Below are 14,746 nucleotides of genomic sequence, written 5' to 3'. Positions count from 1 at the left end.
GACCTAACATTTCATGATTCAAAATTTTTAATGTTTACTATTTTTGAGAGAGATAGAGCATGAGCAGAAGGGCAGAGAGAAAGGGAGACAGAATCGAAAGCAGGCTCCAGGATGTCAGCCCAGAGCCCAATGCAATCCCTTGAACTCACCGAGAGATGGTGACCTGAATTGAAGTTGGATGTGCCCCCACCCCTTTTTAAGATTTTAAAGGAATCTCTCCACCCAAAGTGGGATCTGAACTCACAACCCCAAGATCAAGAGTCGCATGCTCCATTGAATCAACTGAGGCACCCCACTGTTTTAAAATAATGTTCTGCAGTGTTCCAGCAGGTTTCCACTACACATCATTCTCTTTACTCAGTAATGTTACATTTTACTGTTCAAACCCACTGAAAACCCATCATGAACAAAGCTAGGCAAAAAATAAAGTCTATTCCTCTTTGATAACTCTAATACCTGCCATTAACACTTAACAGGCTGTATTTTGTGTTCCCCATCACCCTAAAAGAGGGGCACGAGGAAACCTCTAAGAAGGAATTCAGGGAATAGAGTACCTTAAAATTTTCCTTAGAACCTTATTTAGACTATAGGAGATGGTGTAGTTGGTGGCCACAAATTCACTCTGCTCATTAATAAAATTTCAAGTGAAACTTTTAGGGTACCCTAATTAGTTTTACAGCTAGTCAATGAAAGCCTTATCAGAGTCACTCTGAGATCCCACATTTATGAGCTATATAGGCTTAAAAAATACTACTACTACAAATTTAAGGGGTTTCTAAAATTTTCCCTCACAGAGGATTTACCTAAAGGCTAAAATGGTGTCAGGCAAAATGTTCTTAAACTTGACAGCAGGTTTACGTGGAAACATTCCCATGAAAAAAGGTTTGCCATAATCTGGGAAATAGCTGTTACAGATTTATCTATCACTGGTAATTTATGTATGAGAATTTCTACTTCCTAAATGTTATCAAATGAAGACATTAAACTTTTTTTTTTGTACAGCCTGGTACAGCCAACAAAGTAGGACCTACGGAAAAAAGCTATCACTGACAGGAAACAATTAGGGATTCCAATGCACATAAAATACTTTGGGTTGCTTGCTGTTAGTTAAGTTGGAATTAAAAGCTGGTAATTAGTAAAGGCCAAAATTAAACTACAGAAGTAAACTGGCAAGGATTTTTTGTACATGTCACATTAGAAAAACATTAACTGGGGCGCCTGGGTGGCGCAGTCGGTTAAGCGTCCGACTTCAACCAGGTCACGATCTCACGGTCCGTGAGTTCGAGCCCCGCGTCGGGCTCTGGGCTGATGGCTCAGAGCCTGGAGCCTGTTTCCGATTCTGTGTCTCCCTCTCTCTCTGCCCCTCGCCCGTTCATGCTCTGTCTCTCTCTGTCCCAAAAATAAATAAACGTTGAAAAAAAAAATTAAAAAAAAAGAAAAACATTAACTGCCTCTGAGAAGTATACCATAAAATTTTGATTCATCTTTTAATACACCTGGATCTAAGAGTTTCAAAGAATTCCTAGAAATTCTTGTATTTTTTAAAATTAAAAATTTATTTTTTAACAATAGGTAATAAATCCCTTATACCAAGAATCCCAACAGATTTTGAAAAGCTAGTAGAACTAATTCTTGATATTCCATGTTATTCCCAACTTTACTGTTTTATACTTAAGCCTAAACACAAGCTTTTACCATTTCTTCACCCTTAGCATTTTAATGTCCAAAGGTTTTTAAAAGCCCCATTCCACACACCACTTTTTGTCATGTAACAGGAACAAGAAATCCACCAGCACCAAAAACTTTAAAACTCCGTTCTTTAGTAGCAGTCTTTAGAACACTCTAGATTAAAAATGTAATAATTTGTTAAAGCATGCAAAAGAGTGTAACAGTGAATAAAAAACACAACTGACAAAAATATTGGTTAACATTCCAAATATGTATAACCAATGAACTTGGCCTAGGTTTTTTTTTTTTTTATTGGTATTCACTTCAGAAACTTGAATCCACAGATATAAGCAGTATATTACCAGAAAGTTACAAGTAAACACAGATTATACATGCAAATTCCTGTTCACAAAGGTCACATGTGCAGGTATATGAATTAGAAGCGTGCGTCTAGTTTATGGCCAAACTTTTTAAAATGCAGAAATGTAAAATTACATCTTGAAATATGAAGAGATGGTCTACACACTTCAAAAATCAAATGTTGCTTATACCAGATGTATGACAGCTACAGGATTCAAGTGACAAGCAATAAGATCTCAAGAAATTAATACTGCTCAAAGGGAACGGGAATATTTTTACATTTCACTGAAAATACATTGACTACTAGAATACGAAATCTAGCAGGAACTTAGGGGAAAAAAATTACAAAAATCTAAAGCCAATTACTTAGTATTTCTTATTACCTAAACAACAGCATGACATTAAAAGAAAACTGCACCTGCATTATAACTGCCAATCTCATATTAATGAAGATATCCAAATAAAACGCAACCCAAAACCTTCAAACTCCAAATGATGAGAAGTCTGCAAAAGGCTCAGATTAAAATGCGGAATGTTTCAGATGAAAGTAATAAAAATACCATTGGTTTTGTTCTTTATTGAATGGAATCAAAAGTTTTGACATTTCTTTGAAGCGTGGAACTAAATTTCATTTCTCTGAATGATTCTAGGTCTCTTTTCTTAGTGGTGCAAGTTGTCTTAAGTAACTTACAAGTCAGTCTCTACAAAGTACTTCTGTCTGTTACCATTTTGATAAAACAAAAACAATTCTTCATTAACTTAACCGTATATGTATTTTTGCTGTAACACTTAACACATGAACAGACATCTAATATTTTTCCACTAAAACAAAAGAGTACAATAGTTTTCTTCTAACTACCAGTATTGTATTTAAAAAAGGTTAACATTAAAAACAAAGAACCATTATTTTCTTTGAAATTGTTAAGCTTCTTGCACATCTTAAGCTTCCTTCTTCTGCCTGCGTTCTTCTGCCAATTTATTCAGAAATTTCTGAAAAGGAAAAAAAAAATTACAGGGATTAAATCACATAAGAAACACCTAAGTGAATTCCAAAATGAAATATTCTATCCAAGTTTATTCAGAATTTGAGTGTAATTTAACTACAACCTTACCAATATTTTACAAATTCAATTATTCTTGTTAAGTCAGTGTACAAAACTAAACTAGTTCACAGTACACAATATATGGGGGAGAAGAAAATGTGAAAAAAAGATTATTTCAACTTGCAATTAATATTAACTCACACAGTTAAGAAAACAAAGACCATACTTGCATAGAACTGCCACTGCTCCAAAAACACAGATTAGTTAAAATAACATGCATTTATTCAGTGTGCCTTCCATTAAACTAACATTTTCTTAAAGGGCCAGCCAGCAGTATTTATTTTAAGTCTGTGGGCTGTTCTTTATTTCATCTACTCAATTCTGCTGTTACAGCAATAAAACCAGCCATAAACAGTACTTAACTGAATGACTGTGACTGTGTTCCCCCAGAACACCTCATTTACAAAAGCAGTGGCCCCTGTATTACACACCTGTAACTTCTAGGGTTCTTGGACATACTAAAACATTAATAAGTAACCTTCCCTCAACAAATCTAAAAGATCCAAAGTTTTTTTGACTTTTGGGTAGAATTTCTCAACTCTATCACAGTTTCTCCAAATTGCTGAGAGGGTTAAAAGCCACTATATCCTTAAGGGAAAAAACACTCAGGAAAGTATCAAGTCATTATCATAATCAGCAAAAATGTAGTGCATGGTAAATTTTAATGAAGTTGACAAAGTTCCTTTAGAATAAAGAGAGCCACCTCTCTTTAGAACACCTCCAATAGAACAAATATCTAGAAAATTGTAATAGCTAGAAAATATTTACAAGTCTATCATTTATAAAGTATCAAATACCAGGATACAACTTGTGTCTTAATACTCTTCTTTGTAACAGTTCCTGCCTCCATACAGCTAAATACCAAAACAAGTATTATTTGTTTGCTGCTACTAATGGGATTAACCACCATTCTTTTTTCATAGGCATAATGAGAAGATACATACAGGTAGCAAAGAACATTTACATTTAAAACTAGTGACATAGCCAAGAACTGGAATTTAAATTCAAGCCTATCTTTATCCATCTAAATCAACATACAGAGCACATTTGATGACTGAGTATACAATGAGCTCTGTATTAGAAAGCAGTGTAAAAAACCAGGTTATCTGTAATTCAGTTCTTTAACTTCTTTCAAGTTTTATACCATGATCTGTTTCAATAGTCCTTAAAAAAGTCACTAACAACAACACTGAATTTCAAAATCTAGTAAGAGAAATTTGTTATGCTTATTATTTATTCATTTATCCCTTTACCTTTATCTCTCATTGGTCATATAACTCACATCATTATTAATAAACAACTTAAAGGTGATATAAACATCATTAAGTATAAAGAGACATGGCACTTTATAGAAGTTGAAAAAGCTTTTCATTATTCCACTTGGGATTTCAGGCCTCCAGGATCTTCCCAATTAGAGAAATTACACTCTCACAACGCTTAGTCAAGAATATTTAAGTAACTTTAATTACATCAGAATTTTAGAACATGGCTAGAAAATTATTCAATTGAATGTACCATAGAAAAAGGCTCAAGAGATGTTTCTAGAATCCACTAAACTGTTTAAGGCCCATCAATAAAGAAGTAACTGTGTCATCTCTAGGATGGGTCTACAGAAAGTACCACACACATTTTACTTTATACAAATTTACATAATTTGTTAGTTTTCATAAAAGAACCCTTCTATTTTAGGTTCAGCCTTACCTTTAATTTCTGATAATGAGGAAGACTGCTGCAATGAGTATTCTTTGCAACTTCTTCATTTGTATAAAAGAGTGAACACAGCTTACAGTAAAACCCTGTTTTAGGTATCACATAGTCTATACCTAGAACACAAACATACATTCTTACAAATTTAGTAAACTGAAGATTTAATTAGTGTTGTCAAATCTCTTTTTCCGGTCAATGTAATTTGAACAAGATAATATTGGTGAGAAGTCCAATATAACCTAAGCTAAAACAAAACAAAAGCCATGATATCAGTAGTTAATTGTACTCAATTGACAGTTAAGGTCCCACCTAACTGCATTCTTAAAAAGGCAGAAATACAAAAGATAAAGAAAAAGCAACGTGAAGTTCTCAGAAACCTTTACGCGGAGAAAGAATATATTATGAAATGGTAACAAAAGATAATACAAAATGAGAGTTGGTTAAGTGGAGAAGAATGTATTAAGATTTACAAAATGTTCTGCAGAGAAAAAGATTTAAAATGGTATCAGAGTTTATGTAAGACCAATTTAAAAATCTTATTTAATAAGAACTTGGGGAGGGTGAGAGGGGAAGAACAAAGCCTTAAATCTCACCAACAGGAACATTGGGCTGGTATGGTCCAATTCTATACTCATCTGGGATTGTATAGTCCTCCTTGTTTTCATCACTTTGGCCATCCGCATTTTCACTTGTATCTTTGTTGGGATCATCAGCATTCTCAGCAGATTCCGCACCTGGTTCTGTATTTTCCTCATTTTTAATTCCATTTTCCAACGCTGCTTCGTTTTCTTGATCAAGTTCCTCGATCTTGTCCACCTTAATTTCAACCAAACCATCATCATTTTTGTCACCAGATTTAAATGTCATGCCCGATTTACGAAGTTTCTGACGTTCCGAATCTTCCTCATCACCAACCTCATCTAGAGTGACAAAACCTTCCATACTCCCTGGGAAACGACGCTGTTAAGAAAGACAAATTTACTCTGCAACAATTATCCTGCAGCATCCCTTCCATTTGCTTTATTTGAAGGGAAAGGGATAGCGTCTTTGTCTTTATTTATTCTCTCAAAATACTGACTTGCTCCCCCAAAATCAGATTTTTTAAACAAAAAAACTTAGTTTTAAAACTAAATAAAGGCTTGCCTCACAAAAAGAGCAGAAAATAAATGAGGACATTATATTCTACACTTGCTGTAACTATTATGCTACAAGGGATTATGTATCAAAAATGTGATTTGATAAAAGTAGTTCAATGGTATCCTTTGGAAGACAGTATCTTAGGATACAACTGTTGTTTAGAGAATATGCAGTCTAAAATAGTGTAGTGGTTAAAAAAAAAAAAAGCAAGCTCTAGAGCATGACCTATGTTTAAAGTTTAGATTCTGCCACTTACAAGCAGGATGACTGTAGACAATTTATTAAACTTCTCTATGCCAAATTTATTCATTCATGAAATGGAGTCAACAAAGGTATCTACTACTTACAGTTACTTTGAGGACTAAATTAATTAGCATATAAAAAGAGCTTACAAAATTTATAGCATATAATAAATGCTCAATAATTATCAGCTCTTAAGACTGCAAATGGATTCTGCAACAATCCACTTCAAGGAAAATAACTTTATCTGACCTAGCCATCAACATCTGGAGATAAAAATTTGTTTTCTAATAGCTGGAACGTTGCTTACAAAAACCAATGGACCAAGATTACTGAGATCTCATTGTAATAGCTATTTAATGCAAGGGCATTTTAATACTCTAATCCTCATCACAGGTAATTCAGTACACCAGTCTCTTGTTTTACTCCTCTTTATGCTATGCATATGTTTGTCTATTTGAGTTCACTTTAAATGCTTTTATGTGTTCTCAAAAAAGGTCTTCAAATATTGAGTATCTTCAGATATTGAATTATCTGATCAAGATTTTCGTTCTCAAATAGGAAAATTCTTCAAGTCTAACACTTTTTAAATGAGTGGCTAAATGTTTTAAGTATCTTGGGTCAGTTAACTTAAACTCACATCCCATCTTTTTAAAAGTTCGACTACCAGGCTGCCTACCAGTACTTACACACTACCACCACAGTACACAAATAAAAGTCAATTTCCTTCCTTGCTAAAAATTTCCCTGTGAGTTGACACTTTTTTATATCTATTTTAAAAGTTACTTAACCTACTTATTGCAGAGTTTACTTTTAAAAATTTACCTGATTTTTTCGAATATAAGTGACTAATTCCCTTTAATCTGACCCTGCTAATGTAAATACGAAACATTTATCTTATCTAGTTTTCTGTTCAAACAGGTCAATATACAATCTCCCTTTACCTTTTTAAGCTTTTTCTTTGCAGCTGCTGAAGCACTGGCATTTCCATCTTTTTTCACAGCTTTGTCTGAAGGTTCCTTTTTCCCATCAGAAGCCACATCACCTAAATTAGCAAGATCTGTCTCATCTCCCACTGAACTGCCACTTTCTAGCAGTGCTGCTGCTTCTTCCTCATCGACAAGAAGCTCATCTTCAGATTCAAGCAGCATGTTAGGTTCTTGCTCTGCTTGGTCATCCTTTGTATCTTTTTCACCATCTTCACCTGACTTCTCCTCTTGTTCTTTACCTTCAGTTGTACTTTCAGTCTTCTGGGAACCATCAATTTTGGATTTCTTATCACTTGGGGATTCTTTGCCATCTGGAGAATAAGATCTTTTCCTGAAATCAAAAGGATACCCCTCAATTAATTCAGAGTTGGAAAACAAAAGTTTAAAATACTAGTGTATATACACACAAAACAAAATTACCGAGATTTATCTTTTTTCAGTAAGTCAATGCCTCTGTTGGGAATCTACAAGACAAAATTTTGTAGAAGTTAAATAAATATATTAGAATATGTTCATTTGCAGATTATATGATTATCCAATTAACTAACATTTGATAACCATCCTTTATATCATCAACTAAGCTTATTCAAGCTCTGTAACCGTACCTTAGAATTTAAGCTGCTTAGGGTCAGCAGTTCATTATAATCAACATTTCAACAAAGCGGCAGAGCAGTGGATAATAAATATTTTGTAGCAGAGCTCTGTTCAAATAAAATCTTTAAATAGAATAAAGCAATAAAGGCATTTCTTACACAATACCATTAAAAAAACAAAACACTTCTGAAGAACACCAGGGGGGAAAAAGGTTGGTATCTTTAAAAAACCAAATCCTGTGGCGCCTGGGTGGCTCAGTCAGGTTAAGCGGCCGACTTCAGCTCAGGTCATGATCTCGCGGTCTGTGAGTTCGAGCCCCGCATCTAGCTCTGTGCTGACAGCTCAGAGCCTGGAGCCTGTTTCGGATTCTGTGTCTCCCTCTCTCTGACCCTCCCTCGTTCATGCTGTCTCAAAAATAAATAAACGTTAAAAAAAAAATTTTTTTTAAAAACCAAATCCTTTATTCTTAGCAAACAAAAATGTTTATAAGAATGCCATGGCGTGGGCGCCCAGATGACTCAGTTGATTAGGCATCTGACCCTTGATTTTGGCTTAGGTCATGATCTCACAGTTTATGGAATCGAGCCCTGAGTCAGGTTCTTCCCCGACAGCATGGCACCTGCTTGGGATTCTCTCTCTCCCTTTCTCTCAGCCCCCTTGCCCTCAGCTTGGTGTTGTTCTGTATCTTAAAAAAAAAAAAATGCTGTGGCTTAAAATATGTGAGATAGATTTTATAATGATGACAAATCCAGTACTACATACCCTCAGTACCAATTTTTTATATTTTTCTGACAAGTCAACTTTAACACATCTCCCCTGAAACCAAAGGGCCTTTTTCAAACAGTGGTCGACCATTGCCATTGCATCTTCTCTGGTCTCCATCTCAATAAAAGCCTTTAAAAAAAAAAAAAAAAAAGAAAAAAGAAAAAAAAAGAACAACATTAGTTTTCAAAGAACTGCATTTAACTCTGGTGCTTATTATTTTTTTTAATCCATCTGTTAGGAAAATTTAGTTTTTTAATAGAGACCCCAGTAAAAGTTAAAAATCACCCAATTACAAAGTAGCACTAAATATTAAAACATCTATATGTTTTCTGTAATATAAATAAAAAGATAAAGTAATTAGCTTAGAAGCTATTACTCAAAATACTGTAAGAAAAATTAATTAAAAAAGTATGGGGGCAACCTGGGTAGCTTAGTAGGTTCGGTGTCTGACTCTTGATTTCAGCTCAGGTTGTGATCCCAGGGTCATGGAATCAAGCCCCGCGTCAGGCTCTGTGCTGACAGTGTGGAACCTACTTGGGATTCTCTCTCCCTTTCTCTGACCCTTCTGTCACACTCTCTCTCAAAATAAAAAGTCTGGACAGGGGCACTTGTCAGTTAAGTACCCAACTCTTGCTTTCTGCGCCTCCCCTGCTTGTGCTCTCTCAAAAATAAACAAACATTAAAACAATAAAAAAAATAGTCTGGAAAGATACAAACTCAGAATGCCCTTAAAAAAGACTTAACAACAGGGGAACCTGAGTTGCTCAGTGGGTTGGGTGTCAGACTTTGGCTCAGATCATGATCTCATGGTTGGGGAATTCAAGCGCCATGTCTGGCTCTGTGCTGACAGTTCAGAGCCTGGAGCCTGCTTCAGATTCTGTGTCTCCCACTACTCTCCCACTCGTGCGTACTCTCTCGCTCAGAAACAATACACATTAAGGGGAGGTGTGGGTGGCTGGCTTGGCTGGCTTGGTGGGTGGCTGGCTCATGGTTCGTGGGTTCAAGCCCCATGTCAGGCTCTATGCTGACGGCTTGGAGCCTGGAACCTGCTTCAGATTCTCTGTCTCCCTCTCTCTGCCCCTCTCCTGCTCCCACTCTGTCTCCCCCTACCTCTCTCTCAAAAATAAACATTAAAAATAAATGTTTAAAAAATAAACATTAAAAAATATTTAAAAAAAAAGTTAACAAAATAAACATTCTCCTTACTCTGGATTTTTAAAATGAAAAATACAAGTTAACAACTTAATTCACCCATTCAATTCACTTAATTTGAAGTCTAAAACATCTACAGAGTTAAAGCACTCTTGGATAATGCTGGTGTGATTATAAATTGGTACTATTTTTTTAAGACCAATTTGGCAATATCAAAGTAAAAAAGACATCAGGATCCAAAAGTCTAATTCTGAAATTTTATCCTTCAATTATATGATCTGAATATGCAAAAATTCACATGCTGCCAAGTCCAAAGCAACACCAATGGTACAGTCCAAAAAACTAGCAACTCTAAATATCCACCAACTCAAGAAGTTAAATTTGTTATAGTTTTTAGTCAATGTAATCCACACAAGGAATGATATAATACCACTTGAGGGAAGAAAAAACAGCATAACTATACACAAACTAATATTTTTGAAAGCAAACTTTAAAAACAAATAGCGTTACTAGTCTAGGCAAGAGAAGGAAATCTTTACTTCCCACTTTATAATTTTCAGTATTTATCTTTATACATTAAGAAAATCTAGTAGGACTTAAAGAAATCACCATTTATCAGTTAGGCTAAGAATATTTATCTAGGAGGGGAGACTGGGTGGCTCAGTCAGTTGAGCTTCCAATTTCGGCTCAGGTCATGAACTCATGGTTCCTGAGTTTGAGCCCTGTGTCAGGCTCTGTGCTGACAGGTCAGAGCCTGGAACCTGCTTCGTATTCTATCTCTCCCTCTCTTTTTCTCAAAAATAAACAAACATTAAAAAAAAAAATTTTTTTTTGAATTTTTAAAAAGAAAATTTATCTATGAGAAGATGAATTTAATTACCTCCCCTTCACTAAAAATATACACCAAAAAAAAAAAAAAAACAAAAAACAAAAACCCAAAACAAAACAAAAAACCCAAACAAGAAACAACCAAACAAAAAACCCCTAAAAGTGAGATTTACTGAAAAGTAATCTTAAAAACCTTTTATCTGTGGTATTACCTGGCTTTTCATCCTCATCAGTATGTAATTTTTAATTTTTCCGTAAGGTTCAGCAAGCTTGAGAACTGCACTATCCGAATAGCCAGAATGAGGTAAATTGCTGAGATGTATCACACGCCCAAGTTCTTGCTTCTGATCAAATTTCTGGTCTGGTTTCCCTTCAGGTTTCTAAATAATAAACAGAAAACAACAATAGGTAAACAAACAAAAGGCAAGTCAAATGTTGGTAGGTATGCCATACTTACTTACTGACAGTTAAGATAATCCTATTTATTAGTAGCAACTTAAAATAGCTAGTTAATAAACATTAAAATGATGTACAAATGTTGGTGGTACAAATGGGAAAAGAATTGTTATTACCTTTATTCTTTTATACTTCTGGGATAAGTGAACTCTCACTGGCTTGCCAAATACTAATGCTGGTGTGGTTGTGTAATAATCCACTGCAGCCTGAGCATCCTCTGTGGTTGCCATTTCAATAAATGCCTAAAATTGCACAAAATTAATATTTCTAAAACAAAACAGAAACACCACCCAAGTCTTTCTAGATATATTTAATCATTAGGAAGCATTTTTAAGAGTCTGAAAGCAGAACAAAAATCCCAAAATTGCTATTTGCTCTTTTATTAAAGGTCATCTCAGATTACCTTCATGCTATTCAACTGTGATTTATTATGTCTACTGGATTTGAAATAATAACTTGGCACTATTTTGATTAAAGTGTGGAATCACTTCCCAAAGAATTACCATCCTTTTATAGCTCGTATAGTAACGTAATGACAATTTAACTGCTTAAGGATCACAATTAATAAAGTTACTCAATAATCCGTTAGGACTAGAATTTAATATTATTGACGTGCATCAACTATTTGCTTTTTTTCTCTATCACATTCCATGTTAATGATTTAAGAATACACGGAGCTCTTTTTCAAATACAAAATCATAAAAAAAACCTTTAAGAAGTATATTAGTAATGAATACAGCACTGATTTCAACTCATACCTCATTAATTTTATTTAGAATCAGATGATTTGAAATGACTCCAAATGGTTCTACCAACTGTAATAGTTGGTATCTCAAGTTTTTCCCTCGCTGAAAATCCATGATATGAACAACGCGGCTGGTTTCCTATCCATTAGGAAAAAAAAATCAAGTCAAGAGGTCTCTTTAGAATCAAGACGAAAGGACTTTCATAGTCTAACCAGAATAGATTTAAAACAACTCGTAACATTCTAGAGAATTTTGTAACTACACAGGAAATCAGATTCACTGGAGTATATCTTGAAGATTCAGAAAACAGACTCTGGACTGGTTTTAAAAAAGAATACTGTGTGCTTAACTGGATAGCAAAATTTGTTACACTCAAGGTGTAATCTCTATAGTATGGGTATATGAAAACGAAAACGTTTATCAAAGTCATATAAAAGGCTGATTATTTTCAAATTATAGCAGTCTCCCTATAATAAAGGATTACAACACAGATTCAATTCACAAGGATTTGAAAGGTAAGTAAAAAAAAAAGGTGGGGGGGGGTAAGGAGTGCCTGGTGGCTGGGTTGTCCAATTCTTGATTTTCGGCTCAGGTCATGATCTCACAGTTGTGAGATGGAGCCTCTGCACTGATTGTGGAGCCTGCTTAAGGATTCTCTCTCCCTCTGCCCCTCCCCCATGTGTACACTCAGGCTCTCTCTCTCTCAAGGGGGGAAAAAGTTAAATCACATTTCCCCAAACAGCAAATAAAGTAAAATCAAAAGCTGTATTACTGACCACTCTGCCTTTTTGCATGTGTCTTGGTCCTTGCAGGTTTCCATTCCCAGCACCTTTATGGAGAAAAGGTTACTTTTTTCAGTCTTATAATAAGTATGAAAACTGGCCATCTTTCAACACAAACCAGAGTTTATCAAAAATACCAGGAGAACCATGTCTTTTAATGTGATGCTATTTTCTAATAACATTTCAATGAGCCTTCTTTTGCCTCTAATCACTACATTTAATTTTTTGGTGAAAGTTCTTAGGGAAAAGTAACAAATTTTATAATCACCCAGATTTCCTCTTGGTCCAACTGCTGGTCCCCCAAGATGAAATGAGGGGGGTGGAGGTCCCAGAATTCCTGGTGCTGGGTTTGTTGATTGCTGCAACATGAATGGATCACCCCTAGTAATGTGAGACATAAAATATAAAAAATGACAAAGAGGTCTATCAGAAGTAATTAAGATTTATTGTTAAAACACCCCTTTTATGATTGTAATTCCAATCTCTGTAGGCATTTTTATGTGAAGTAACTGGGGAAAAAGCTACAAAAATAACATAATAAAAATTACTAGCATAATATAGTTTCTAAAGAATCTTTTACCCAGTGACTTTTACCAAACTCTCATATTCGATAAAGATATTCATGAAATATTTTTTGTTTATAAATTTTGAAAGTTTAACCTGAATTCCTTATAATGATCTCCTTTACAAACAACAGCTTAAAAATTTTAACTTACATTGTGTGTCCTGTATCATTGTCAGGATTCCATTCGGGGTAGCTTTAAAGAGACCAGAAAATTAACTTTAAAATAAAACTGTCCTTTTCACAAATAGCCTTGTTTGGCCTTTAAAACAAGAGATTATTTATTAGTAGAGTTAATGAGAGTCTAAGTGTTAGAAATATCACAGTTTACAACATCATAGATATTTCCAAAAACATCAAATTAATCCAAATGAACAATAATAATCTTGTTCAGTATTGCAAAAGTAGGTAATATATATTGAAGTTTAATTTTTTAATCTATTTGGTAAGTCGTAAGTAGGGAAAGCGCTGCATGGAGAATTGGAAATGTGCATCTACAGGGAAATGAGAACCGACCACAGATTTTCCTTCTCCAATATTAAATACCAGTACCCACTATAGAGGTGAGCTGTGGCACTACAAAAGAAAAGAAAACCCAACAGAGCTAACATATGTGAAAACTGGCACTCTAGTGAAGAATGGCTATGTGTGCTGTTTAGGCAGGGAGATTCTTTAGGAATCCAATTCCATTCCAGCAGCTTAAATCATAACCAAAGGTAAGTCAAAAGCAAAAAATACATCTTGAAGGATTTTGTTTGACAACTAACTTGTGATTTCTAATGACTTTTCCCCTTTTCTGCTCTGTATTTTTAGAGCATGTATCATGGTTATTGAAAATGTTTAAGTCTATTGTACACATCCAAGCCCATCTTTAAGTCTATTTTAAATTCTTGCAATTTGTAGAAAAGAACCAATGTTTATTTGCCCTACAAGTAGTATTAAATAATAAAATACCACTATCACTGCACCTAATATTTCAAATGAGATTCCAGATCTAAACATTTTGTTTTCAATTAGTAATGCCTGGTCAGTATCAACTATGCAGTGATAACAATGTGGATATTACAAGCAAATGATGAATTCCCAAAACCAATCAATGGCTGTTTCTGATTCACGGTATGGATGCTTTAAAGGTATTTCAAACTCCTACATTTCAAGAAGAAGCTGGCATCGACGACTGTGACTTGCTCCATTGATATGTTGACTCCACTCCTGCAGTAAAGTAAATTAGTAGAATTAACAAAAATAAAGCTAAAATATTTTCATTTGAACCATTCAAATTCTAGAAAGTTAATCTATTTGCAGTATCATAGGCTGTAGAAACATGTGACCATTCATTAGTCACAGTTAATTAATTTAAAACCATTTCTCTTAATCCTTGCAGCTTGATCCTGCCCTCAAATACGCCATGCACATTCTTGGAAAAACTGGATAACTTAGTTAACATACTAATAGACCTGACAGGGAAAAGACAGAGTTAATAAAGATCAAGAATAACTGACCTTGACATCAGCTAGACAGTCTAATCTTTGCTGTGGATCAAACTGGATTATATATATAACTGCCTTTATAAAACTCTAAATATGATAAAATATCCATGCTTCTACTTTTCTAGAAATGTTATGTGAACAATTAGTTAAAAATAGAATATTTCATT

At 34.5% G+C, this 14,746-nt stretch overlaps 1 protein-coding gene across 4 annotated transcripts in view; it reads right to left on the bottom strand.

Moving 5' to 3' along the window:
* Window positions 1–1,803: 1,803 nt before the first annotated feature.
* MATR3 (matrin 3) overlaps window positions 1,804–14,746 on the bottom strand; it is a 28,810-nt gene continuing 15,867 nt past the window's right edge. For 3 of the 4 annotated variants that reach the window (XM_040444612.1, XM_040444613.1, XM_040444614.1), the window contains 13 exons: window positions 14,240–14,301; window positions 13,244–13,285; window positions 12,796–12,908; window positions 12,522–12,574; window positions 11,758–11,883; window positions 11,116–11,241; window positions 10,756–10,923; window positions 8,561–8,692; window positions 7,625–7,668; window positions 7,160–7,535; window positions 5,432–5,798; window positions 4,833–4,954; window positions 1,804–3,018 (listed from right to left, as the gene is read on the bottom strand). In XM_040444612.1, the coding sequence (XP_040300546.1) occupies window positions 2,968–3,018; window positions 4,833–4,954; window positions 5,432–5,798; window positions 7,160–7,535; window positions 7,625–7,668; window positions 8,561–8,692; window positions 10,756–10,923; window positions 11,116–11,241; window positions 11,758–11,883; window positions 12,522–12,574; window positions 12,796–12,908; window positions 13,244–13,285; window positions 14,240–14,301 (1,782 nt within the window). In that variant the 3' untranslated portion in view covers window positions 1,804–2,967. The remainder of the gene's footprint in view (window positions 3,019–4,832; window positions 4,955–5,431; window positions 5,799–7,159; window positions 7,536–7,624; window positions 7,669–8,560; window positions 8,693–10,755; window positions 10,924–11,115; window positions 11,242–11,757; window positions 11,884–12,521; window positions 12,575–12,795; window positions 12,909–13,243; window positions 13,286–14,239; window positions 14,302–14,746) is intronic. The other variant, XM_040444615.1, reaches the window with a different exon arrangement.

The sequence above is a fragment of the Herpailurus yagouaroundi genome, unplaced genomic scaffold (genome assembly GCF_014898765.1).
Source record: "Herpailurus yagouaroundi ecotype Mexico unplaced genomic scaffold, PumYag 192, whole genome shotgun sequence".
Taxonomy (NCBI): domain Eukaryota; kingdom Metazoa; phylum Chordata; class Mammalia; order Carnivora; family Felidae; genus Herpailurus; species Herpailurus yagouaroundi.
Note: the sequence above shows the minus strand (reverse complement) of the source record. Positions and strands in the feature narration are given on the sequence as shown.